The 25,000-nt window shown below is 37.7% G+C and overlaps 1 protein-coding gene across 8 annotated transcripts in view; it reads left to right on the forward strand.

Annotated features, from left to right (window-relative positions):
- The window catches only part of LOC125031184 (zinc finger SWIM domain-containing protein 8 homolog), a 33,703-nt gene extending 14,573 nt beyond the window's left edge, over nucleotides 1–19,130 (forward strand). For 3 of the 8 annotated variants that reach the window (XM_047621781.1, XM_047621782.1, XM_047621780.1), the window contains exons 4-28: nucleotides 1–140; nucleotides 392–565; nucleotides 1,987–2,123; nucleotides 2,465–2,660; nucleotides 2,843–3,092; nucleotides 3,233–4,347; nucleotides 4,760–4,955; nucleotides 5,076–5,224; nucleotides 5,352–5,504; nucleotides 5,621–5,873; nucleotides 6,414–6,647; nucleotides 7,023–7,174; nucleotides 7,722–7,979; nucleotides 8,111–8,258; nucleotides 8,379–8,590; nucleotides 8,743–9,078; nucleotides 9,209–9,394; nucleotides 9,517–9,636; nucleotides 10,663–10,755; nucleotides 12,261–12,407; nucleotides 12,682–12,864; nucleotides 12,990–13,188; nucleotides 17,168–17,345; nucleotides 17,648–17,797; nucleotides 17,937–19,130. The exon at nucleotides 1–140 is cut by the window's left edge and continues 30 nt beyond it. In XM_047621781.1, the coding sequence (XP_047477737.1) occupies nucleotides 1–140; nucleotides 392–565; nucleotides 1,987–2,123; nucleotides 2,465–2,660; nucleotides 2,843–3,092; nucleotides 3,233–4,347; nucleotides 4,760–4,955; nucleotides 5,076–5,224; nucleotides 5,352–5,504; nucleotides 5,621–5,873; nucleotides 6,414–6,647; nucleotides 7,023–7,174; nucleotides 7,722–7,979; nucleotides 8,111–8,258; nucleotides 8,379–8,590; nucleotides 8,743–9,078; nucleotides 9,209–9,394; nucleotides 9,517–9,636; nucleotides 10,663–10,755; nucleotides 12,261–12,407; nucleotides 12,682–12,864; nucleotides 12,990–13,188; nucleotides 17,168–17,345; nucleotides 17,648–17,797; nucleotides 17,937–18,006 (5,429 nt within the window). In that variant the 3' untranslated portion in view covers nucleotides 18,007–19,130. Of the gene's footprint in view, nucleotides 141–391; nucleotides 566–1,986; nucleotides 2,124–2,464; nucleotides 2,661–2,842; nucleotides 3,093–3,232; nucleotides 4,348–4,759; nucleotides 4,956–5,075; nucleotides 5,225–5,351; nucleotides 5,505–5,620; nucleotides 5,874–6,413; nucleotides 6,648–7,022; nucleotides 7,175–7,721; nucleotides 7,980–8,110; nucleotides 8,259–8,378; nucleotides 8,591–8,742; nucleotides 9,079–9,208; nucleotides 9,395–9,516; nucleotides 9,637–10,577; nucleotides 10,756–12,260; nucleotides 12,408–12,681; nucleotides 12,865–12,989; nucleotides 13,189–17,167; nucleotides 17,346–17,647; nucleotides 17,798–17,936 lie in introns of those variants that run through there. The other 5 variants (XM_047621783.1, XM_047621784.1, XM_047621785.1 and 2 more) reach the window with 5 other exon arrangements.
- The last annotated feature ends 5,870 nt before the right edge of the window (nucleotides 19,131–25,000 follow it).

Here is a 25,000-nt window from a genome sequence, read left to right on the forward strand (position 1 = left end):
CAGCTTCTGGGACAAAGGGGCAGTTCAATGTAGCAGTAACATTTGACAGGGGTAGGATCACAACATGTAATTGTACATGCTCTGCCAATGCCTCTTGGTGTTCACACGTCGTTGCTGTCTGCCTCCACCGTATCCACCAGGTAAGTGAAGAGCTGGAAAGGTTCAAAGAATAATCTCAATATTTCGAAATTGAAGGGGTAAGAATGGGTTTTCTTTTGCTGTTTTATATTTGCCTCAACCTTAAATTTTTTTTTTTTTTTTTTTTCTCTCTCTCTCTTTCTTAAATTAAAACAACAGCTACCTATAAAATCATATTCTGAAGAAGGGCATTTTGATTCAGTTCTCTGAGTGTTTTCATCTTCATCTCATATCACCTTTACCCCTCTTCCAGCCCAACCAAGTGAAACTTCGTGCTCCTGTGAGCGAGTCATTATCAAGGCTACAGAGAGATCAGCTACAGAAATTTGCTCAGTACCTCATCAGTGAACTGCCACAACAGATCCTGCCAACAGCACAGCGGCTCATTGATGAAATCCTCTCTAGTCAAACATCTGATATTAATACAGTAAGAAGAAAGAACAGTTTTCTCGTAGTGTAGCTTTTGTGGTTTAAGATTTGTTGAAGATATGCTCATTTATTTTTCATTCTTGCCACTTTGCAGAATGGATAAGTATTAGTATTCTCTAAGAAAGAAATCTTTAAATGAACCAAATGCTTTTAAAGTACAAGTATATATATATATATGCAGTTTGATTATGAATAGAAAAAATATAAATTCCTTCTCAGACATTATTCCAACATTGAAGTCTGGAGAGATTGAAATATATCTACAATTTTTTTTCATTCCAAACAATTAAGCCGTTCTCTGTATGTGTCACGAGTTAATTCCGGATTAAAGTTAATCCAAATTCACAGTCCTTGCATAGAAGATGCAAGGCACTGCCAGGTGCATGAGTCAATGTGACTATCAGTAAATCTGTTGTTTTACTGTTTTTAGCAGCAAAATAAGGCAATACTTGTAATTAGCTCATTGGTGACTTAGTGCAAGTGTAGCCATCTTTGAGTAAAAACAATTAATAAAGTAAACTCACAGTGGGCATGGCATGTATGTGCATTCCATACCCGTTGCATTTGGGTTAACTTTTATGATGCATACAGAAGACACCCTATGGCGTGGCATGTGGCACATTAAAGATACCTCAGCCTGACTATATGAATTATCTTTGTTTTTAACCCATTGAATCTGGGTACTTTATGGCAATTACAATGTCCAAAATACGGGCATTTGCTCTGACAGGTTATTTTCTATTTATCTGCATAAGCATTTTAGCTCTTTTGCCATTTTCCTGTGTCCATATTTGCTTTTTCCAGATGGTAAGAGGCCATTTTCCTTGCATAGACTCCAAATCATCCCTATAGGTAGCCTATAACTCAGTGCAAGAATAATAACAATGATTTTTTTCTTCTTCCATATGATATTCAATTTTCTGTGTGCACTGGTCACAGCGGACAGGAATAGAATCCTGAACCTGAAAATGGAATCCTCCTGTCATGGCTCACAGACATTCATTCCACATTCACTTATCAATGGCAATAATGCAAAAGCCCCACTTTAAACACCAGATGAGTCTTATCACCCACCAAGAGGTTTGTGCACCCTTGGAGAGTATTTTCAGTCACCCCAGCCTTCAGCCAAAATGCTCACAATGATATGTTCGTGTCACCCCAGCCCACAGCCATTTTATCCCCTGATGGCATGTGGCCCTTCAGCCAAATTTTTGATGGCGTGACAGGTACATCATCCGGATTGTAGGGGTTAATCTTAGTGGTATTTAGTTTTATTGATACTGATATCACTGCTGTCTAAAGTCTTTTTCTTTATTTTTTTTTTTTTTTTTTTTTTTTTTTTTTTTTTTTTTTTGTCATAAGGAAACTAAAAAGAAAATATGTAAATGGATAGAATTAGTAATTTCATGCTTTCAACAGGTTTCAGGGGCACCAGACCCAACTGCTGGTGGATCAGCCAACGAGCAAATGGCCTGGTGGCTAGATGAGAGCAACCTTCACGATAACATTCACAAGATCCTGGTCAAGTTTTGTGTGCCATCTCCCATTGTTTTTAGGTATGTGAATTTTTTCTTTCTTTCTTTTCCATCTCTTTTCTTTTCTTTTCCAGAGATTATTGGGTCTGCTGTTGAAATTAGATTTAGTATCTGTACTTTGCACAGCATTTTGTAATGTATTAATGTACATATAGCAAGTTCATTAGTACCAAACTAGATTAATAGTAAACATTTTATAATGAAATAAAATACACAAATTATACGTAAACTCGAGTTACAATGTTACATTTGCTACTGATGAGAAGGACCCACTATATATATATATATATATATATATATAAAAGATGAGTGAGCCTTTTATGAAATGAGACTCCATGCACTGACCATCACACATTTTACAGCGACGTCAACTACTTGAGTTCAACAGCCCCACCAGTGGCTGCAGAATGGTCATCCTTATTGAGACCACTGAGGGGAAGGGAACCCGAAGGCATGTGGAACCTTCTCTCCATAGTGAGGGAGATGTTCAAGCGAAATGACCGCAATGCCATTCCCCTCTTGGAGATCATTACAGAGGAATGCCTGGCTACAGAAAAGGTATCTGGACTTGATTCTTGCTTAGGTGGTCATGCATGACTTTGGAAATTGAATGCCATAATAGGGAAAAGCTAACTGCAAGGATTATATTGAGATGTTGTTTTTATTCTTACTGTTCATGTAAGTTGAAAGTCAAGAAATTAGCCTATGGATTGTTCAATTCTTAATGTTTCTTTTTTCAGATTTTGGTATGGTGGGTAAATACAAAGGTTGCCCTGCACATGGGGAGTTCTGGCCATGGTGGTAAGAACAACATGAACTCCAACAGCCATGGAAGCCAGTATGCTTGCTCATCTCTCTGTGATGAAATTGTCGTTCTCTGGCGTCTGGCAGCACTTAACCCAGCTCTGTCACCTCAGGAACGTGAGCAGCTTATTGCCAAGTTCAAAGGCTGGCATCTCAAGGTTCTAGAGAAGGTTGCTAAGAGCAAAGGTAAAATAGAAGCATGCTTTTTCTGTCTTCGTTTTGTTAATTTGTTAATGAATTCAGTTTTGTTAGTCAAAAGTTAAAGATGAGGTTTTGTATTATTGGGACTCTTTATCGACACTAATTCCTTTCTTTACCATTAACAGAAACAGGTACAAATGGTGGAGGCGGAAGCAACAAGAGAGGTACTGATGTTGATGTATTCCCAGGGTTCAAGCCAGCAATAGAACCTTGTTACCTTGACTGGAATGATTACCCTCTTCCAGGAGTTACATATTCCCACACAGCTTCTCGATATTATTGTCCTGTCATGCGGTTTAGGCATGATTCTCGACACGAGTCACAAGCAGCACCCATCTCTGCACCACACCCAAGAAATCCTACATCACATGCTGGGCCAAAACGGCCTTCAGAGCGGCGTGTGCTTATCAGTTCTGGAAATGCAGGTGACAAAGAGAACATGGGTGCTGGTGTCTCTTTAGCAGGTCATAGACACAGTGGTCATCGGAGCAGTAGTGTTAGTAGTGAAGGCTTTTGCGACAATGACCTGGGCCGTGACAGTGACTCTCCACCAGATCAAAGGTCACCTGAACAAGTTGACTCAGGCCAGGTGTCCCGACAGAGCTCAAGAGAGGATCGTCCCATGGGAGCTCTAGGTCTGGCGGCAGCCTTTGATCGTTCAAGAGACGATAGGGATAAGTCCTCTCCTGACGATGGTGGAGCAGAGTCCGACTGGTCTGGTGTTGCAGAACCATCCAGAAACCAGAGAAGCCGGGCAGGTAGTAGAGGGCAGCGTTCCAGAGACCAAAATGGAGCAGATGAATATGATGTGTATGTGTATAATGCTAATTTAGTTGGGGATGGAAATAGTGTAAGTGAATGTAGTGGGGCTGAAAGAGGAGCAGAAATTTTCAATAACCTGAAAAAGTTTGAAGATCCCCTTGAGATACTCTTTGCTCGTGCTGAGGGTCTGCATGCTCATGGACATTTACAAGAAGCCTCTGGACTGGCAGTACAACTAGCACATGAGCTGCTGGCTAACCCTCCAAACCTCATGATTGAGCTACCACCACCCCCCAGCAAAGGCAAGCGTAAGAAAGTAAACCCAGCATCACACCATCTGACTTGTCTAGCCTCAGCCACCTTGAGTAAATGTGCCTTCCTCTGCACTGTCCTGGCAGAAAACCCTGACCACACACACCTGGCTTTCCAAGTTGCCATGTTCGGTTTAGAAATGGCACGACCTCCAGCATCCACTAAGGTAAACCATTTGTATTTATAGTTTTAAAAAATTATTCATACCTTTAAGGTTGACATGCTGTTAATGAATTGTACTGTTTTGTTGATTATTTTGCTGCTGTTGATAATTCTTACTATTCTCATTACTATTTACATCTTTAACCCAATGGCGCCGGGTATAGAAAAATAAAAAAAACTCTACGCTCTGGCGAACGGCGGCAGCGTGCCGACTCCGAGCGCGTGAATTTGGTACATCAAGCCGAATCATTGCCTCGGGGCGTTTTGGCGCGGCGCCGCTGCGGACAGCCGCACGCCTCACATCGTGCGTATTGTTATGACGGCGATAGCCGTGACCCGTTGCCATTGGGTTAAAAAAAATCGTCTATAGAGATCTTTTGCTCTTGAGTCAGTATATGGTTGTTTTTCTCCTGCAGCCATTGGAAGTGAAGCTAGCCAACCAAGAAAGTGACTTGGTTTTCCTCCTGAAGCGCCTGCTTCTCGGTCCACTAGAATTAGCTGTAATCAGAGATAAGGCTGAGAAAATGCGATCAGGCACACTCAAGTCTCGTGGCGAGGCTCTCCTGCCATTAATGCTTGCTTCCTTCCTTTTTGATGCTCTAGTCATTGCTGGTAAGTAAACCTAGCATGCATTTTTATATCACACAAAAATAGTAACATTGTGTAAAAGCATGGTGCTGGAACAAAAGTAGTTTATATGATTTTGATTATTTTGCACTCATTTCATAACAGGAAATAACAAAAGTACAGTTGGAGGTCAGAGTTACCGTCAGCCACAAGATGAAGCTCTGGGCTTTGATGCAGCTGTGGCAGCCATTGGCATGAAGGCCAATGTGTGTGAGGCAGACCACCCACTCCTCTGTGAGGCCACAAGAAGACAGGTAAATAGAAATATATACAGATAAACATACTTCTACATAATATTTGTACATGTGGAGATATTTAATGTCATTTGAAATTTAATGGCAGCGCCAATCAATCATCTAATGGTATCATGAACATTCTCAGAGAGGAGAGTTAGCTCTCACATTGCTGACACACTATAAGGATGACCAAGACAGACTAGCTCGTATCATGGACAAGCTGCTAGACAAAGAGGTGCACCAGATGTATAAAGCACCATCACTGCCCACATACTACGTAAACAATGTGCCCAATCAGGTAAGCAGGACAGCAGTTATGCTTATTCAGGTAAAATATATCATATTTTTTGCAAGATAGAAAAAAGAAGCAATATTATCTTGTAGAAAAAACTATTTGAAACTTTTTTTTCCCAGCAAACAAGTGCTAGTGGCCTTGAGAATAGTGAGGCAAGTAGCAACATTAGAGTAGCAGATTCTCCAGCAGCAGGGGCAGTCAGTAGCAGTCCTATGCCTGGTGTAGCAGCAGCAGCAGCAGCAGCAGCAGCTGCTGCTGCTGCAGCGCCCCCCATACTGGGCACACCACCGTCAGCGCACCCAAGCAACCAAGTACCTGCACCTGTACAACAACAACAACAACAAACAGTACAGAGAGACAGGCATAATGCAGGTGATTATAGTGTTAATTTTTGAATTACGTATTTGAAGTAAATTTTCTTTGTAACATTAGTGAAAGTTAGAATTCTAAGACTCTGTAACATATATATTAAAGATAACTACATAGATGTAGTGATGTTACCTGGTTTTACTGTATTTTCTAATAAGAAAGAAAGAAACTCTTAAGTAAAGATTGCAGTTCAGTGGTGTCTCATAATTCTTAATAATGTATTTCAGTTAGTTCTGTTTGTTGTGTGACTTTGATTGGTATGTCTTGTGTTTGTCAGGGGAATATATTTAGTAACAGTCAGATTATGTAATGATAGCCTTGTGAAGATATATTAGGTGAGTAATTCCATTAGATAGACCAGTAATTGGTATTCTTGATTAAGCATTCTGTAATTTCATATGATTTCTGAAATATCAAGGGAAGGTCAAGGCTACCTTTCCCGTTGACAGAAGAATGCATTAAATATTAGGGGTGACAGGATTTAATATCAATCAGCATATAAGATCAAAATATTTAGAGACTGAACTCGAGTCTTTTGCACAGGTGGCGCAGAGATAGAAGGCTCTATGGCTGGGCTTAGTCTTTCACCCTCCCAGCCTGTAGGAGGAGCAAGAGCCAAAGAAGGGACGTCATCTGCTAGGTTTGTGGAGGGTGAGGAAGGGGAATGCCCAAGCTGGGAGGACGACTATAAAGCCTGGGAGGAAAAATGCGCTGGAAAACAGCGCAAGAAACGGAATCAAGCGTGTACTTTAGAAACTACCTCAACGGGTGTAGAAGGTGATGATGATAGCTATTTTCTGAATCATTGAAAGTTTTTTAAATTTATTTTTCATTAATGCCAAAGAGAAAGAGATTGATGCATGTGTGAATGTGGATATGGGGTGGGTGCAGATCTTCCTACAAATTTAGAAAACACTAGCAAAATATTTAAGGAAATATATACGTTGCAAATTATTAAAGAGTTCGTTCTTATTCCTGTGGAAGGAAAAATAATTTAACCATGTATTAGTATTTTAGAACTGTAATATAAAAAGAAATTGAAGACCATCATCATAAATTTCTTAAGCCTTCTTGATTAAGGAAGAATATTTTATTGAATTAACAGTATGTCCTTCTACTAGATGTATTTTCATGTTCCGCCTTGGGTTTCAGTGAAACTTAACTTGGCAGATAACTCTCCCACCTCTGGTCGATGTGCAGCATGGATCAAGTCTACAGGCCCAGGCTCAGACTCTGGCTCTTCAGGAAACTCCTCAGACAGCATTGTGTCCTCATCAAGTGGGGATAAAATCAGTGGACTTGAGGTAGGGGCTTTTTCTCAGTTGGACTAAGAACCTTGTCTGTGATAAGAAACACTTTATGGAGTCAAAGGTTAAAAAGAACAATTACTTGTGATCCTATACATTATTAACCCAACCCGGACGGGGCACGTGTACCGGCGTCATAACAAACTGCTTAGTCCGTGGGCTATGCCTGTACACACAGAAATCACCAGAGTTTATCACGCTCAGGGATTTCTGTTCACCCGGTGGTGATGGGTTAATTGTAATGTGTGCCACCTAGGCAAGAGATATCATTAGGTAGATTTTTATTATCATTATTATTGTTATCATTATCATAGTTATTAGTGTTATTTTATAATCATAATTGATATTTATTATTATTATTATTATTATTATTATTATTATTATTACTATTATTGTTTAACTATTAGCATCATCATTATCGTTGTTGTTATTTTTTATTATTATAATTTTTTCTATTTTTGACAGTGGAAACAGTTTTATTGTTTTTATAGAAAAAAAATTGTAATATAAACTTGTATTGATATATACTGTTTTTCCCCTTAAGGCAAATAAACCTGTGGAATCGCCACCACTTGGCTACCCATTGGTACGACCTGTTCCCCAGCCAACGCCCGAAAGCACAACTACAACCCATCCTAGACCACAGCCTACCTACGGGAAAGGTGTGCGTTTTAAGGGCAAGAGAGCTTATCCGACTGTGCCCAATCAGCCCTCCGAGGCTAGTGCTTATTTCATGTTTGAGTTGGCCAAGACTGTGCTGAACAGAGCTGGGGGAAATATTAGCACATCGCTGTTTACGCAGGTGAGTACTAGACATTATTGTGTGTGTGAAGTATCAAGAAACAATTTTTCCTATAGTGTTTCATTGATTTCATTGACTTTTTTTAAGATATTGTTTTTATGCAAATCTAATTATTATTGTTTATGTTGCAGCCAAGCAGTTCCCAGAACCATAGAGGGCCACATCGACCACTACACATGTGTGCATTCCAGATTGGCCTCTATGCCCTTGGCCTTCACAATTGTGTCAGCCCCAACTGGCTCTCAAGAACATATTCCTCACATGTTTCATGGATTACAAGTAAAAAGAATTTCTTCCTTTTTCTAGTTTGACCTTCAAGTATAAAAAGTGACACATATATGTGAGGGTGAGATATAACATTTTTAAGAGCAGTAATCATCATTTTTCCCTTTTATACAGGCCAAGCTGTGGAAATTGGGTCACCAGCAGTTTCATTTCTTATTGATACTTGGGAGGGCCATCTAACTCCACAAGAAGCTGCATCAATAGCAGACCGGGCATCAAGAGGTCGTGATGCTGCAACAATAAAAGCTGCAGCAAAATTAGCCTTATCATGCCTGCCTCATGCTCATGCTCTGAACCCTAATGAGATTCAGAGAGCTATCATACAGGTGAGCAACACAGGAATATGTCTGTTTACACCTTAAGAAAAAAAAACATTATAATTGTGTTGATGATAAAAAGTGCATAAGTTCTCTGTGAATGTCATCAGTACATGAATTATAGGAAGTGATGTCTGAAGTTATTTTTAATTTCTTTTCAGTGTAAGGAGCAAAGCGATGAAATGCTTGAGAGTGCTTGCTTTGCTGTCGAGGGTGCAGCTAAAGGTGGTGGTGTGTACCCCGAAGTCCTGTTCTCTGTGGCACGGCGCTGGTATGAACTTTATGAGGCCCGGACAAGGCTCCAAGCCCGTCATCAAGCAAGGACTTCAGGTGGCCAACATGCCGGAGATATTCCATTTGAAGATCCTGGTGCCCCACACAATCTCCCACTTCCTCCACCTCCACCACTAAATCCACCTACACCACCAAACCAGCAACAGCAACAGCCACCTATTCCTCCAATGGATGCCCAGTCTCAGCCTGGGTTGCATCCTCCAGTAAGTTTGCTTGTATTATGTCCCAGAACATATCTCTGCTTTTCATGATACTCATTAAGATTTTTAGTATCTGAAAAGATAGTCTCTCGTTCTCTTAACGACAGTTTTCACAATTCTTTTATTGTTACAGGTTTCAGTTGGGATGAATGGAAATGGTGGCGCAGGTGCATTACCTGGTGTTGCAGGCTATCCGGTTGCAGCCCCACCTTCTTCGGTGCCATATGCCCTTACAGGCATTCCATATCAGCTGGGATATAATTACATTCAGGGCTTGCCAACAAGTGTATCATGCATCAACCCACAAATGCCCATGCCGGTGAATGTCGTCCTCTCAGTCGTACTTGTTTAGATACTCCTGCCTCTTACTTTGTGTGAACAGTTTATGTCTTTGCCATTTGTGGCAGGAGCACATGAAATAATTGTTGCAATCCTCAACAGATGTATATCCAGCCACCAGGTGTACCTTTCAGTGGGGCACAGGGAGTGTCTCAACCCCTCATGCCTCCTCCTTCCATGCAGTACTTCCCTCCAGTGTCTATACCATCAACTCTGCCACAGGTGAGATATCAAGGGTTTTAAAATAGTTTTGTTCTACCTTTTTTAATTTGCCATTGTATGCCGAGTTAGTTTACTGGTAGTCTTACTGCTTCAAAAGTGACTAGCTGTTATTAAGACATGTATTGATTGGAAGTAGCTTGTTCAGCATTTTAAGATTTGAACCTCATCTTTTCTGTGTAGACTGTAATAGTTGATAATGCCCAAAGTTGGCACATTTTTACTTTCAAGGAATCTAATTTTGTTCAGTTAAGATATGTGCATTGTGTCCCTTGCTGTGTTCCAGTGTTCCGTAAGTTTGATGAGTTGCGTAGAATATAGCTTGCATGGCAGCCTATTGTCTTCCAAGTCCCCCTGCCATTTTTTTTTTTTTTTTTTTTTTTAAGAGACTGAGCATTTTGTAGATGTGACCTGCATTCCTTCAAAATGTATTTAGAATAGCCATGCTACATACAAATGACTTGGTATGTCATGGGTACATCCTGATCCATGTGTAGAACTGGTAAGGATGAATAGGAATTGGGAGTTGGTGATGGCTTAGGTTCATTTAGTCCCCAATCTTTTAGGAGGTGGGGGATCTCTTTAACAGCATTAGAGGTCAAATGTAAATCATGTGTGGATAATGCTTGAAGTCTAAAGGCATACTGCTCTGGGAAGATTTTAGATTTTACCGTGTGTAGGACATCCTTTCCTACCTCTAAAGGCATTTGTAGGGAAATTCAGAAGGGTCTGGAATTGGGCCTTGAAAGGGGTAAGCCAGATCTTGTGTGTACTGTGATGCCCCAGGCCAGGTGTCTAGAAGTGTGGATTTAGAAGCAAGGAAGTGGAAGACACTTATAACCTATGAGCGTTTTTCTTGTTTTTGAGAACCAAACTTATACCTGTGAATTTGATACTAATTTTACTTTTTTTTTGTGATTAACTTCAGTTGTTACTTTTTTTAGGTCAACACATACAAGTAGCATAAGGCATTGTGTTTTCTTAACTTGTCCCCACTGAATTCCACTACCAAGCTTTAATTCCAAACAGAAAATTTTGACTCCAAAATCCATCCACGATTTGGCCGCCTCACGTCATTACAGCATAAGGCAGATCCTGGATGCTACCCCAAGGTTCTCAAAAGTAGGTGACTCTGTCATTCTCTTCAGAAATTCTCACTCATGTTGCCCAAAAAAGGGATGGTGGTTGGTTAGGCTTTACTTAGTTAATGTTCTTGTATAGACTACAGTGCTCTTAGTATCTGCAGCAATGTGTGATATGACTTAGTACCAGTATTTGCCTTGTGTAATATTATGAGCAAGCTGATTGCAAATCTTCATGGACAGAAGGTGGACTCAAGTGTTGTTAAATTGTCTGCACTTGTGAGTGAGTGAGTAAGTGAACAAATAGGATAGTGATATCAGATTAGTATCTTGATTTTTAGTGTCATTGTTAGCCAGAACAGAGGAGTAAACTGTGTTAATTATTTGTTTTTGAATTATTTCAAGATTTGTATGCACTTATATTTTAAACTCAGATACTCATATTTTTCCATTTAAATCTTTTTTCAATGTTTTTTCTGTAATCTAAATTCTTTCTGTGTGGTTATGTGTGTGGTCTGTTCATAAGATTTCATCTTCAGTACTACTTGATTTTGATGGAAAAATTCCATACTTGCTTCAGGCATATGATGAGTATGTCAGTGAATAATCTGGTTGGTATTTCTAAACTTTTATCAAGCTGTTTTTATGGGATTTCAGTCATTCCAGGCCATCCAACTGTTGCCTTGTGGTACTTGTTCTCCTTGTTTAAGTCAGTGCCTGGTGATTTGAAAATGATTGCACATTGCCTGTTCACAGTGAAATCTGTGTATTCCTAAGGAATTTTTTTTCCACACAATTCTGAATTGGTTTAGATATACATCTTGTATCTTATTGACATGAAGTTCATAGATGGAACTTCTTCTCAAGTCTAGATTTATTGAATTGAGTTGTTTTGGGTTTGGATTTTGTTGTTAGCTGTGGAAGCTGCAATTTGTAAAGAGCAGTGTTGTAGGTATTGTGGCAGATCTTTGCCTATTGTCTGACTGCTTTCCATTTCTTCACCTCCTGTTTGTATTATTTTGTTTGTCATTCTTATGAGACGGAAGATTTTTGTGGGAAATGAGTTAGACACATGCTGCTTGCATATGTGCACAAACATATATTCTTGTATATATGCATATACAGTTGCAAGTGCTCAAACCAAGACTGTACAAGCACTCATACCAAAAAAATTACACAGATTAAGAAAAATAACACTCATTACATCACACCAAACACAGACATGCATGTACACACACATATTTAGGGATAGAGAGAGACAGACAGAAATATGGCCAGACATCACACACCAAACCTTAGTTATACACACAAACTTATGATAAGAATGTAGAAGTTATTTTTTTCCCTGTGCATGTTTCTTGGATAAGGAAGTTATCAATTAAATCCTGCAAAGAGATTGTCCATGCAGTATAAGTGGATAATGTCAAATCTAAATTATTATTTCAATGTAGTAACCAAATACAAACCTGAAGGTGACCAGTACAGGTGTAGAAGAGGTCCTCAAGTTATCTATGCCCCAGCCTCACTTCCTTTGTGTGTTTCCAGGGTACTCTACCAGGAGCAGGGGGCATGGGAGGTGGTCTCCCAGGAGGACAACAGAATCTAGGACCACAGCCTCCTCCCTTAGGTGCAGGACCTCCACCCTTACCACAGCAGCCTCCTCTAATACAGGGCAACACACCCCCACAGCAGGTAAAGTTGTGTCAGATTTGTGACAGTAAAAGATGTGTAGAAAAGCATGGAAATGGAAGACTTTCATGTTCTTGTAATGTAATGAAACTGTCAGTCACACACATTGGTTTTAGTTCCTTTTTTTATATGAATTTGAACCATAATATCATGCTGCTATAGAGTAAAGGAAAATAGTAAATCCTTTGAAATGGTTTATTTAAAGTCTTTAAATCTTTGTAATCAGTCATTGCATACCAGAATTCCTATATATCCCTCTAATAAGTGTCCACTACAGGGATTTTATCCGCTGCCATACTCCAATGCGGTTGGAAGTGGAGGTGTATCAACAGCAGGTTTCATAGGAGCACAGCCCACAGCCCTCCTCTCATGGGTTAGAGCCCAGGGCCCTCACATGGTCCAACCTTCCCCACATCAGCCCCAGCTGCCTCCACCACCTACCTCACAACCACAGCAACAGGTATTTTTTTGTGGCTGTGTGTTTACGTGTCTGTTTCCTGTTTTTCTTTTGCCTTGAAATTCCAAGAAAATCATATATAAATCTTGTAGTGTTGGAAACCTAAATGATGGTTTGATAATTTTTAGGTTCCTGGACTTGTTGGTGGCCAGCAGGTGAACAATAATGGATCTATGAATTACTTGTTGAGCACATATCGTGTGGGTATGTTGGCACTGGAAACTCTGGGCAGGAGGGTCCATGATGACAGACCACAGGCAAAGTATGCCAGAAACCCACCCTACGGAGAGGATGTCAAGTGGCTTCTGGGAGTGGCCAAGAAGCTGGGTAAGTAATCAATTCTTTTCTTCTTCAAGAGAGAGGACACCTTTTTTTTTTTTTTTTTTTCTTCTTCTTTTTCCTTGCATTTACAATTAGGCATTATTGATAATAGAGTTATATATATAGCATTTTCTGACACAAAAGTGTATACCATTTTGAAATTTAATCTAGGTCTCTAATGAGCATGTGCAATGGTAATATCCTGAACATACACAGACAGAGCTAGTTATTCCCACCAAACATGTCGCTACATAAGGACATATCATCAGTTGCCTGAGAACATGGAACCAAGAACAATATATAACATTTTCATGTCAAAAATGTGATGCTAAAGTGCATTTAGTAAAAATCCTAATAACTTGTGGTATTCAGATTGCAGATATCTCTCTCAATAGTTAAAAGGAAAATAGCAAGGAAATCTAATAGGGTTTCCAGATGCAAATGAGGCAGTGTTATTTCTAAGCTTTGAAAACCTTCCCATTTCATGTGAAAGAAGCCAAAGAAATATATATGTAACATCATATAAGGTTTCAAATCAAAAGCACAAATCTACTTTCTTCAAACTGTTATACTCCAATGAAATTTAATGTTATATCCTTTGCAATCATCAGCTTAAAAAAAAGGTACCCTATCCACAAGTGAATTTTCAGTAAAGATGAGTGAGGACAGGCTGCGCTAAAGTTCCATACCAGAGTGATTGTCAGGCTCCTGTGACTTCCCACAATGTTTTTCTCACCACAGTCTGCCTGTTTACATGAGTTAGCCCAAAGTGTAATTCTCTAAAAAGTATGTTTTTGTAGGATTATTTGAAGTTTCACTAAATGTATTTCCAATGGTTTTATTCACATTACTTTTAAACTTTTTCCATATTTGCAGATTTTATGGAAACCAGTCAGTGGAAAAGCTTAGTTAGTTTTATAGGTGACAAAGAGTAGGGAATTCATTCTTAACCATATGTTGACAGCTTATTTCCCAGAATTGAGTCAAATGTCAGGGTTTGCTCAGTGTCAGCTGCTCAAGATAAAGATGAGAAGCTCAGGGAGCACATATTTACCTCTATCTGTGGCATATACACTTTTCTAGCATTAGATAGAAAAACAAGGCTTCAGTGTTAATGGCATACAACTTGGAGCCACTTGAATGCATATGGCATGTATTTTTGCCTATGGTCATTTAGCCTTGGTTCATTAAAACAAGATTAAATGTTAATCGCCAGTGCTGGAATAAGATTACTCAAAGGCATGTCACTATATTTTTATATATAGAACATGATATAGCACCATAAATTTGGAAATGAGAAAGTAAAACCCCATTTTTACTAATTTATCATCAGATAGTTATCAGTAACTTCCATAATATTCATACATAAGAGTTTTAAGAATTCTACATGTATATTTCATCTTTTTATATTAATTCCTATGATCCATTGTGAACATGCTGTCATGAGCATTTCGGCTGAAAGCAAAGGTGACAGAAAGACTTGCCACAAAGTGCTCAAACCTCTTGGAGGGAGATTAGACTCATTTGGCATATAGGAAGGGGCTGTTGTGCTATTTCCATTGATAAATGAGTGTAGAATGTACTCTGTGAATCATGACTGGAAAGGGGGGGGGTGGCTGAGGGACCCTTAATGGAAACATCTTGCCTTGAGAAATTATTGCCACAGGGCGAGTGACAGAAACACCTGGTTATGGATGCACAAAGTACTTGTAGGGAAAGTTATCTTCCCCAATGCCATCAGGGGAAAGAGAAAAATATTTATGGTGATGGAAACTCCATATTTTCATCCATATCGAACACCCAATGAACTGTCAGGATTCTTGTAATTCATGACTAACCAGGCTTGAGTCATTTATGCCATGTGCTTTAGCAAAGGCCATTTATTTACTTTTTTATTTTTGTTACTATGCTCCCAAACTTCTTGGTCTGATCCAGATCCTTCACTGCCATCACTGAGGCATTAGGCATACTTTGTAGGCCACACTGAGGGATGCAAATACTTGTGTGTGGTGACAGACTCTATGCCTCCCCTTTGCAGTGTTATTTATTCTTTTTTGCATAAGTGTTTTTACTTTTTGGTTGCCATTTTCCAATCTCTTTATTTGTCATTTGATTTACTGTACCCAGATAGTAATAGACCGCTTTCCTTGCACAGATTCCATATCATCTCTGGGTTGTCTATAATTCAGTGCAAGAATAGTATCTATAAGTAACATTTTGTTATGTGTATCTTCTCTTCTTCTTCCTTCTTCTTCTTCTTCTTCTTCTTCTTCCCATAATATTCAATTTTCTGTTGTACAACCTGTGCACTGGTCACAGCGGCCAGAAATGGGATCCTGAGCATGGAAATGGAATCCTCCCTGCACTCTTCCAGTCATGGCTCACAGACACTCATTCCACATTCACTTATCAATGGCAATAATGCAAAAGCCCCACTTTAAACACCAGATGAGTCTTATCACCCTCCAAGAGGTTTGTGCACTCAAGATGAGTCATTCATATCACCCCAGCCTACAGTCTTTCCCACGATGGCAAGTTCACATCATCCTCCCCTGAAACCATATTTTTCATGACATGATGATCACCTTGTCTGAATCGTAGGGATTAAGTAAGTTCCCAAAAATAGAAACAATGTGTGGTGCTGAGGCTGTAGACCTCTCAAGGGCAAGAGTGTAAGGAATGTATGCAACTCTTCCACTTTAGTCCCCTCCTTTTTCTTCTTGTGGGAAGAAATGTCATCTTGTTGGCAGACCTGAAATGAGAAAGAATGTCTTCCATATAAATATATACAAATATATATAAATATACAAAATGATAAACACACAATGAAAGATGGTCAACTTAGAAATTTGTCTTCTCTGTAATGATGGACATGAGATCTGGTGTTCAGATGAAGTCTCCTATGAGTCAGCTATGACCTCTGCGTCAGTAACGAAATTGCCAAGGGATATTCTCCTTCCAAACAAGCAGAGAATTTTCCTAAGGGCATTTCACTTCTGTTGTTGCTTGACAATACAAAAAAGTGGGAAGTCATTCTAATAAAATATGGTGTGAAAGCTGTCACAACATTGTTAGCCTGTCAATGAGGGTATCAAAAATTTCTGGGCGTCACTGACTCTGGTGATTTCTGGCAACCATCCTGCCTTTTGGCCTGGGAGTTCTTTGCATGTAGCAGAACACTCTGCTCAACTCACTCTAGCACATTGCGATGCCTATAGCCGTACCCGGTGTCGGGAGTCAGTTTGTCATGACGGCTATAGGCATGGCCCAGCAGTTACAGGTTAAATTGAACAATCAGAGCAAAAAAAGAGAGACTATTAGTTGGTAAGAGAGAGACAAGTTCAGACAAGCATAAGTAGACAGGTGTACACTTGACCAGAACACTGCAGGTTTCTGGGGATGGTCTACTCCTTTCACCAAATTACTCTCCAGGAGAAAAGGCTAGTCGAGGGTTTAGTGTTGTCGTGCGTGTATGGAACATTGTGGAGGGGTACAGTAAGAAGTGATTATCCCTTACTTCATTCCATTTTTTATTCACCTTTTGACCAATCAGATCATACACCACCAGAAAAATGCAGGAAATAGGTACTGACTACTTATAACTAGCCTTGTGAATGCCATTTTTGAAATGACACGACAAAAATAATATCAATATTATTAAGGCATATAAGAGTCATCTTCAACAGGGCGTCATATTTATTTAATGTTATATTACCAGACATGATATAAGTTAACCCTACTAAAGAATTGCAGTTACCTTTTCAAAATGATGTACCTAGATATTGACACTTGGCAGTCATAACATAACATGTCACCTGTCATCTGGAATTATTTGCCACAATATGATATCACAACCCCTGTTACCAAGTGTTACCAGAACTTTTTCTTATCTATCTTATCTATTCCCTCCCCCATTCTTCCCCAGCATATTTATTTATTACTTTATAAATACTCATTTAATTTACATACTCATTTTCTCCTGCAGGACAACAGTATCTTCATCAGTTCTGCATGTGTTCGGTGAATAGTGTGGTTTCACCCTTCGTGCTTCAGGAGCTGTCTGTGGAGTCGGCTCAGTATCTAGCTCGGCACTCACCAGCCCTCTTCTCACAGCAGCTCCGTTCTCCAATCCTGCAACCTCTTGTACAGAAATGTCAACAGATGTGAGTTTTCATTTTTCTTAAATTTCTAAGGATAAGTATATGGATATGTATATACCATCTATGGGCGACACACACACACACACACACACACACACACACACACACACACACACACACACACACACACACACACACACACACACACACACACACACACACACCTACCTACCTACCTACCTACCTACCTACCTACCTACCTAAATATGTACATATTCAGAAATAAAAAAAATTTGAATGTTTAGAAAAATCATTGGTTACTGTTATTAATAATTTATTGACGACCTTATTTCCATCTAATGCAGGTTCATCCAATGTACCCACCTCAAGATGTATTACATAACCCCAACTGAATATGACGAGTTTATCTCCATCATCCGAGCTGCTCGATCTGCCTTCCAAATGACACCAGGTGGAATGGTCCAGTTCAATGAGCTACTGCAAGCATTGAGAAGGTATAAAGATGTGTATTTTGTATTAATCTGTGTTGTATCTTTATGTAATGACTATAGCAGGTAAGGGGAAACTGCATATATTTTTTCTTTCTTTCTTTCTGTCTTTTTTTCTAATTAGTTTCTGAATTCTCTTTGTAAGGTCAAAGTCATGCAAGAAAGAATTGTGGACCAGAATCACAAATGCGCTGCAGCAGCCAACTCCTGTATGACCTCAGGCCAGCTTAGGACCTGCGGGAGACAGCTGGGGAAGTCCTGCCATGGTGAGACGAGGAGCAGCAGCATCCACAGACTAGGACACGATGTAGAAGACTTGCTCGTTGCGGAAAATTTGGCATACGCAAGCTACATGCGTCTTTGGTGTACTGTGACTGGAATTCCTTTGTGTTGATTAGGGTGTTTGTGTGTGTTTCTCTTTCTCACTTCAGAGGTTGAGAAGTTGACTTTGCCTCATAGTTTTCTGTAAAATATTGATGTAATGAGACTTCCAAACAGAGGTGGCTGCCACTTGTGAAAGTGATGTGCTAGGGTGAGATTGTCTAACCAAAAAAAAAAATAAAATAAAATAAAATAAAAAATAAAAAAATACATGTACATAAATATATAAAAAAATACTATAACAAGGAATTTTTTTAAAAGTAAGAAAGTATGAAAGGAATAAAATATATGAAAATGTACAGTTAAATCCTTTTTTCAGCATCATGGAAGTAGACCTTAAAAGAATGACGATAATAGAACTACATTTAAAGTGATACGAGGATTGATTACCTATTGATGTATAAAGGTTTGAGGATATTCAAGAATACATAATTCTATGTATGCAAAAGATTTTGTTGAGTGCACTTGGTAGGACACTTTTCAGAAGAGGAGGGGAGAGCAGCTGCTTCCATATAGGAAATAATAGTGACCATTAACATTTTCTTCATAGACTGTCAGACATAAATCATTAGTCAGCACACCATCACAGAGAAGTCACCGAGAGTTGTGCGCGTTTCAGTGTCTTAAGATTCTTCCTGCGGATTTGTTCTGGAAATGGCAATCCCAATGAAGAGTAAATCATTGATTGAAGAAAAGGAAGGTGGAAGTTTTGCGAATGGTTCCATTTGAAGGATGCGCCAATGGATAAGGATGCGAATGTGACAACAGGAAATTTTATCCACTTAGCGAATAATAGATGATGGATGGATATCTTGATACTTTTCAGCATAATTAGATAATGTGTGTGTGTCTGTAGTGTGTATTTATGCATGTGTATGTTTCTTCATACATATGTTAAAAATGTGTGTATATGTGAATTTACATGTGCATGTTTGTGTGTACTAGTTTGTGTACACATATTTGTGTATCCTCTGCACACACATGCAGGTGCACACAAGCACACATACACACATACATGTACATATAATGCACATGCATACACATTTATGCACATATACATACACATACATATACACATACATACATATACATATTCATATACTTATACATACACACAAACACAAATCACACAAAATCAGTTACAGTCACATATATAAAAGCACCTAGAAAATTTACAAAAAGCACTCAGTGGAAATTATATTTGTCCAAATATATTGATTCTTAAGGATATAATTGTAAAGGCTTAAAAGTAAGCACTACATCTTTTATCTTGAATAACTGGAGATCATTTTTCAAAATGAAATTTGCTGTACATTTTTTTTATATTACTGTGAATATTGTATGATTCTTTTATTTTTATTTTTTCCTTTTCTTTTTTCTCTTTGTTTGAGCTTGAGATGATTTTTTTAGCCTTTTCTTCTGCTGCTTCACTCTTCTGCTATCACCTTTCTTCCTCTTCCTCTTTTTCTGCATCAGCATATTTATCCTTTGTCTTCCTCCTCTTCCTCTTCCTGCTCTTCCTCCTCTTCCTCATCTTCCTCCTCTTCCTCCTCTTCCTCCTCTTCGTCCTCCACTTGCTCTTTTTCCTTCATCTCTTCTCTTTCTTCTTAGCAATGCACTTCATTGATGAAACATTCTCTGACTTAAGGCAATGTCACTTCTGTCTTGTCTGTATATAATATTAATTATGTGTGTGTCTTCGTCCACTTAACTAGCCAGTCAGGGGACACTCAAGTCCTGATCTCATTAGATTGATAAAGATATTAGCTTGAAGTTGTTAGTATGTTGAGGGCGTCTGATTGGTAGATAAACATAACGCCTACAGGGTCTTTGTCTGTGGGATCATATATTTCAAATACACTTTAGCAAGCTCGATCATTTTCTTGTTTTAATGCCACAGTTCCATTCAAAAACATTTCTGGCCTATGCAGTCTTCGGTTATTTTGGTTTTGATTATTTTATCTATTATTTATCTTCTTTTTTTTTTTTTTCTTAATGTAAAATGCTGGAAATACACGTTACACGGTTGCTAAATGTCGTTGGAAAATATGGTTCCCAATGTTTGGTTCATATTTATTGATTATTATAGTAGTATTTAAAACAGAAGGTAGCTCTCAAAAGTCTTGGAAATAAATGTATTTGATCTCATGTCATGTAGATGTAGGGATTTTTTTTTTTTTATATATATATATGTATAATTTCTTCTCATCTGTTAAAAGATCAGTTCTGAGGACGACCCATTTATGAGCATTCAGATTCTCTAACAGTATGTAGTTCTAACTCATATTTGTCTGCAGAACATTTTATATAAGGAAACCGTTTGACAGAGTTCATTATTAATTGCCTTTGGCTTTTAGATGAGATGAAATCAAATCAGTTGATGGTAGAGCCACATGCATTTTAGGGTTTAATAAGGATGAAATATCAAAGTAATGTCAGTGAAATTTATATTCTGGTTTGCATAGTTATTGCTTGTTTACTCCTATGTCTTTATTTCTGTTTGATTTTTTGTTCTCTCTCTCTCTATCTCTATCTCACTCTCTCTCTTTCTTAGTTCCATGAAAATTATTGAAGTTCATTGGTCATGTGAAAGGCAGCTTGTCTTGTAAGAAAAGTAGCTGTAACATTTTCAATGTCTGCAGTCTTTCTGTATGATGCTTTAGAATCATATGTTGTTAGTACCTAAATGCTATGCAGAATACTTTTCAGCTCTTTGCTATGACTGGCTCACTCTCACATGTAGGTACATTCAACTAGAAATGACGGAATTCATATCTGTTTTATATATAAAAAAAACAAAAAAACTTCATGTTTAGGGTTTTTCTGAAGTTAAGAGTAGGAGTTTACCACATATGCTTTGCATTTGCTAAATTTGTACTTACATCTTCTGATATCTTTTGTAAAAATCAGAAATTGAATATTGAGATTTTTTTTACCACTTTTTTATATTGTATCAGTCATCTGTGACTGATACGTCTGCAATAACTCAATCATTGAATTTCTTCCCATTTCATACAAGCAAGATAGTGCCTTGTGTGAACTGGGACAGTATTTTGTACAATAAAAATTTCTTGTATAGTCAAGAAAAGTTTTGTAAAATGTAAAGGAGCTAAATTCACCACATTGTTGGCAGTCCAGGACAGAGAGATGACCACAGACATTGGTTGTTTACTTTACAACATCATTCGAATTCTGAAACGGCATTTTAGTGCACACCCAATATTGATGAGCTGGAGGATGCCCAAAGTCCATCTATCAGAAAGATTTTTACTTTTTTATATATGTATTTTTTTTTTTTTTTTTTTTTTTTTTTTTTTTTTTTTTTTTGTTATTACTATGTTACTGTAATAATTGTCATCATTGTTATTAGCATTCCCATGTGTATTTATTTTTTTAGGCCATGTTTGATTTCAGAGTTCGGATATGTGTGGCAAGATCATCAACTCATAAGCCTTAGAGAGCATTCGTGCTGCTTACATTATTATTTATTGCATTGTTTACAGGAAAAAAAATCCCGATTAAAACTCCTGTGTAGCTTAAATTTGGTGACCCTGTCTGATACAGGAGAGGAACAGAAGATTGTAGGTCAGAATGAATTGTGAAGGTACAATACATATATACATATATATATATATAACATTTGTAAACTGTGAAGTCTAGCTATTAGATAAACTTGATTTCCACTTTTATCAAATCAAAGTAGTCTTGTGCTTTTGAGAAAATTTTTAAACTAAAATACATTTAAGTTGAAGAAATCATAAACAGATGTTGAATTATTTTTCAAAGATATATACATTTCTATGTATTTATGAAGAGTACAATTAAACTGTTAGATGTCACAGAAACTGTATAGCTAACTTTGTATGATTTTAACCACAAATATATAAATTTTCATTCTGCCTACATGTATAAACTCAGGTGTATTATAGACTATTTATATCATCTCTTTCTCCTGTTCCTTTGCCATTTAATTCTTAAATGTCTCTATTAGCTTTGTGTCTGAAAGCTTGCCTAATTCATTTTTAAGTTTAGTGGTGTTTCAATAGGAAATTTGGGAAGAAGCCATATTGTAACTTTTAAATGTTTACTGTTTTTGTGTACTGATTATATTAAAATATTAAGGGAAAAAAAAGAAGAAAAAAAAAGGAAAAAAAAGAAAACGTTATTTTTATGTAACTGCATGTGTATCTAATTCTGCAGGATTGGATATAATGGAAGTCGTTTTTATTTATTGGCAGTAAGGTTCCATAAGATTTTCTCACTGTCATGAAAATCCTTCTGACATTGTAAGGATATTATAACTTCCATCCCAAAGCCTGCGGTATTGTCCCCTGTCTGGCTTGTCTGCTCTGTTTCGTAGTGTTTTCATTATTGATAACTTTTAAGATATTTGCATTTAATACTTAGGAGTGGATTAGGTGTCTTGTTTAACCTTTTCAATAGAAATAATATGAAAACATTATTTTTTCTAAATGAATATGATAGAATACGCATTGTTGAGACACATTTTGAAAATGTGGCATAAACATACACCATGAATGGTTTTGCAACATTCAGGTATTTTTTAATGTGATATGTACTATTAAGAGTTTCACATAGTGAGATTTTGATGTCACTGATAGAAGCAGACATGTTAGATTTTTGAATGAACTCTGTTAGAATCTACAGGAAATCAGTGTGTGTTTGGTAGAATAGTTAAAGGGAAACAGGGCTAAGCAGGCCGGGAAGAAATAAGAAGTCTGTAGGCAAAGGTCATAATCAATAAAAGATAGGAAGACTTCTTTTAGTTCTTAAATATCAGACAAGTCTGTTTGTTGTGAGAGTTCATCAGGTCTTGGTCAGTAATGAGAGTAAAATGTATTGATGTTGTAAATGCTTTGGTCTGCAGTTGAGACTTTTTGAAAGCTATTATTAGGATGGAAATAGTAATTAATAGTTGTATGAATTCAGTTTCTAAATGTTCTTTTGATAGTAAGGCTGCTGACAGATATTTTAACAAGATGCTTCATATTCAGCTATTATTATTATTTTTTCATTATTATGATTATTTTTTATTGTATAATTATAATGGTTATTGTAATAATTATTATTAGTAGTATCATCATCACCACCATCATCATCAATATTATTATTTCTTTTTGTAAGAAGAGGCTATATAGAAACACTGAGCTTTTGATAAATGTGAATTAATTTTTGAAAATGAGACTTCTGACAGTTTCGTTGTAGACTTACAATATTAATAGTACAAAGATCAACTTTGCCTAACTTTAAATTCTGTAGCACTAAATTAGTTTGTGTATGTACACTAGAACGAGTCCAACTAGGACACAAGCCAGGTGTTTTCAAATTTTGAGTTGTAGATCTTGGGAGATATCTGTCGTATCTTCTTGCATCATTTCCCTGTACTTATCCTGTAAATGGAATCCAAAAGCATTTATGACATATTTTTGAGTACAAGCAGCACGTGTGAGGGAATGTGTTTGTATGTATGTTGCACACAAAAAGGGATGAGCATTTTATTTTGCCTTTATAAGGAGTGCGGTCATGTTTTTGTTGAATGAGCTATAGATTTTAAAAATTAATTGCCAAGTCTATCATAATGCACTTATTGTTTTGTAATATAAATGTTTGAGAGTTAAAAACTGGCTTTTTTCAGAGTTTAGATTAAATGTTTGTTGTTTGGTAAATGACATATTCTTGCTTCATTGACATTGATACCCAGCATCTCGCTTAACTGTTCTCTCAGTGTAGGGTTTAATACAAGTCTTTAGATACATATCATATATAGAATAACAAAGCATGGAAACTTTTTATTTGTAAAAGTACATGTCTTCTTGTTAAAACAAAACAAAAATAGGCTGCCTCAATTTTATAATCATTGATATTTAAAGTGAATCTATCCTGCCATTATTGACATGATTTGAGTTTAAAGAAAATATTTGATAATATACTTTTAAGATTAGTTAGGGTTTATCACTGCATCAGTGGATATGAACAAACATGATGCAGTTTCTAATAGTCTGGTATTCTTAAAATTTTATAATCTTGGTAGTTTTTAACTTTCAAGTATATTATCTCACTTTTTCAATACATTTGGATATTTATGCATATCAGATAATATTTTAGATCTCATATTATTTACAGAATTCTAGTTACCTCCCTACACATAGAAAAGAGTTTTATATATATATATGCTTATGCATGCATGCCTTTGTGTGTGTGCGTGTATGTGTGTTTGAGTGTGTGCATGTTTGAGTGCATATACGATTGTGTATGTATAAGTGTATGTGTACATATGTGCTTTTGAGAGGGAGAGAGAGGGGGGGTGTGCGTGCATATGCGTGAGTGTACGTGCATATGCACGCGACTACATGCATATGCACACGAGTATTTGTATTTGTATTTGTGTGTGTGTGTGTGCTCGTGTGTGTGTGTGATGTGCTCGTGTGTGTGTGTGATGTGCTCGTGTGTGTGTGTGTGTGAGAGTGTGTGTGTGTGTGTGTGAGAGTGTGTGTGTGAGAGTGTGTGTGTGAGAGTGTGTGTGTGTGTGTGTGTGTGTGTGTGTGTGTGTGTGTGTGTGTGTGTGTGTGTGTGTGTGTATGTGTGTGTGTGTGTGTGTGTGTGTGTGATGTGCTCGTGTGTGTGATGTGCTCGTGTGTGTGTGTGTGTGTGTGTGTGTGTGTGTGTGTGTGTGTGTGTGTGTGTGTGTGTGTGTGTGTGTGTGTGTGCTCGTGTGTGTGTGTGTGTGCGCGTGTGTGCTCGTGTGTGTGTGTGTGTGTGTGTGTGTGTGCACATATGTGCATAAGCCAGCAGATGAATTTGTGCATG

This window comes from Penaeus chinensis, chromosome 12 (assembly GCF_019202785.1).
Source record: "Penaeus chinensis breed Huanghai No. 1 chromosome 12, ASM1920278v2, whole genome shotgun sequence".
NCBI lineage: Eukaryota > Metazoa > Arthropoda > Malacostraca > Decapoda > Penaeidae > Penaeus > Penaeus chinensis.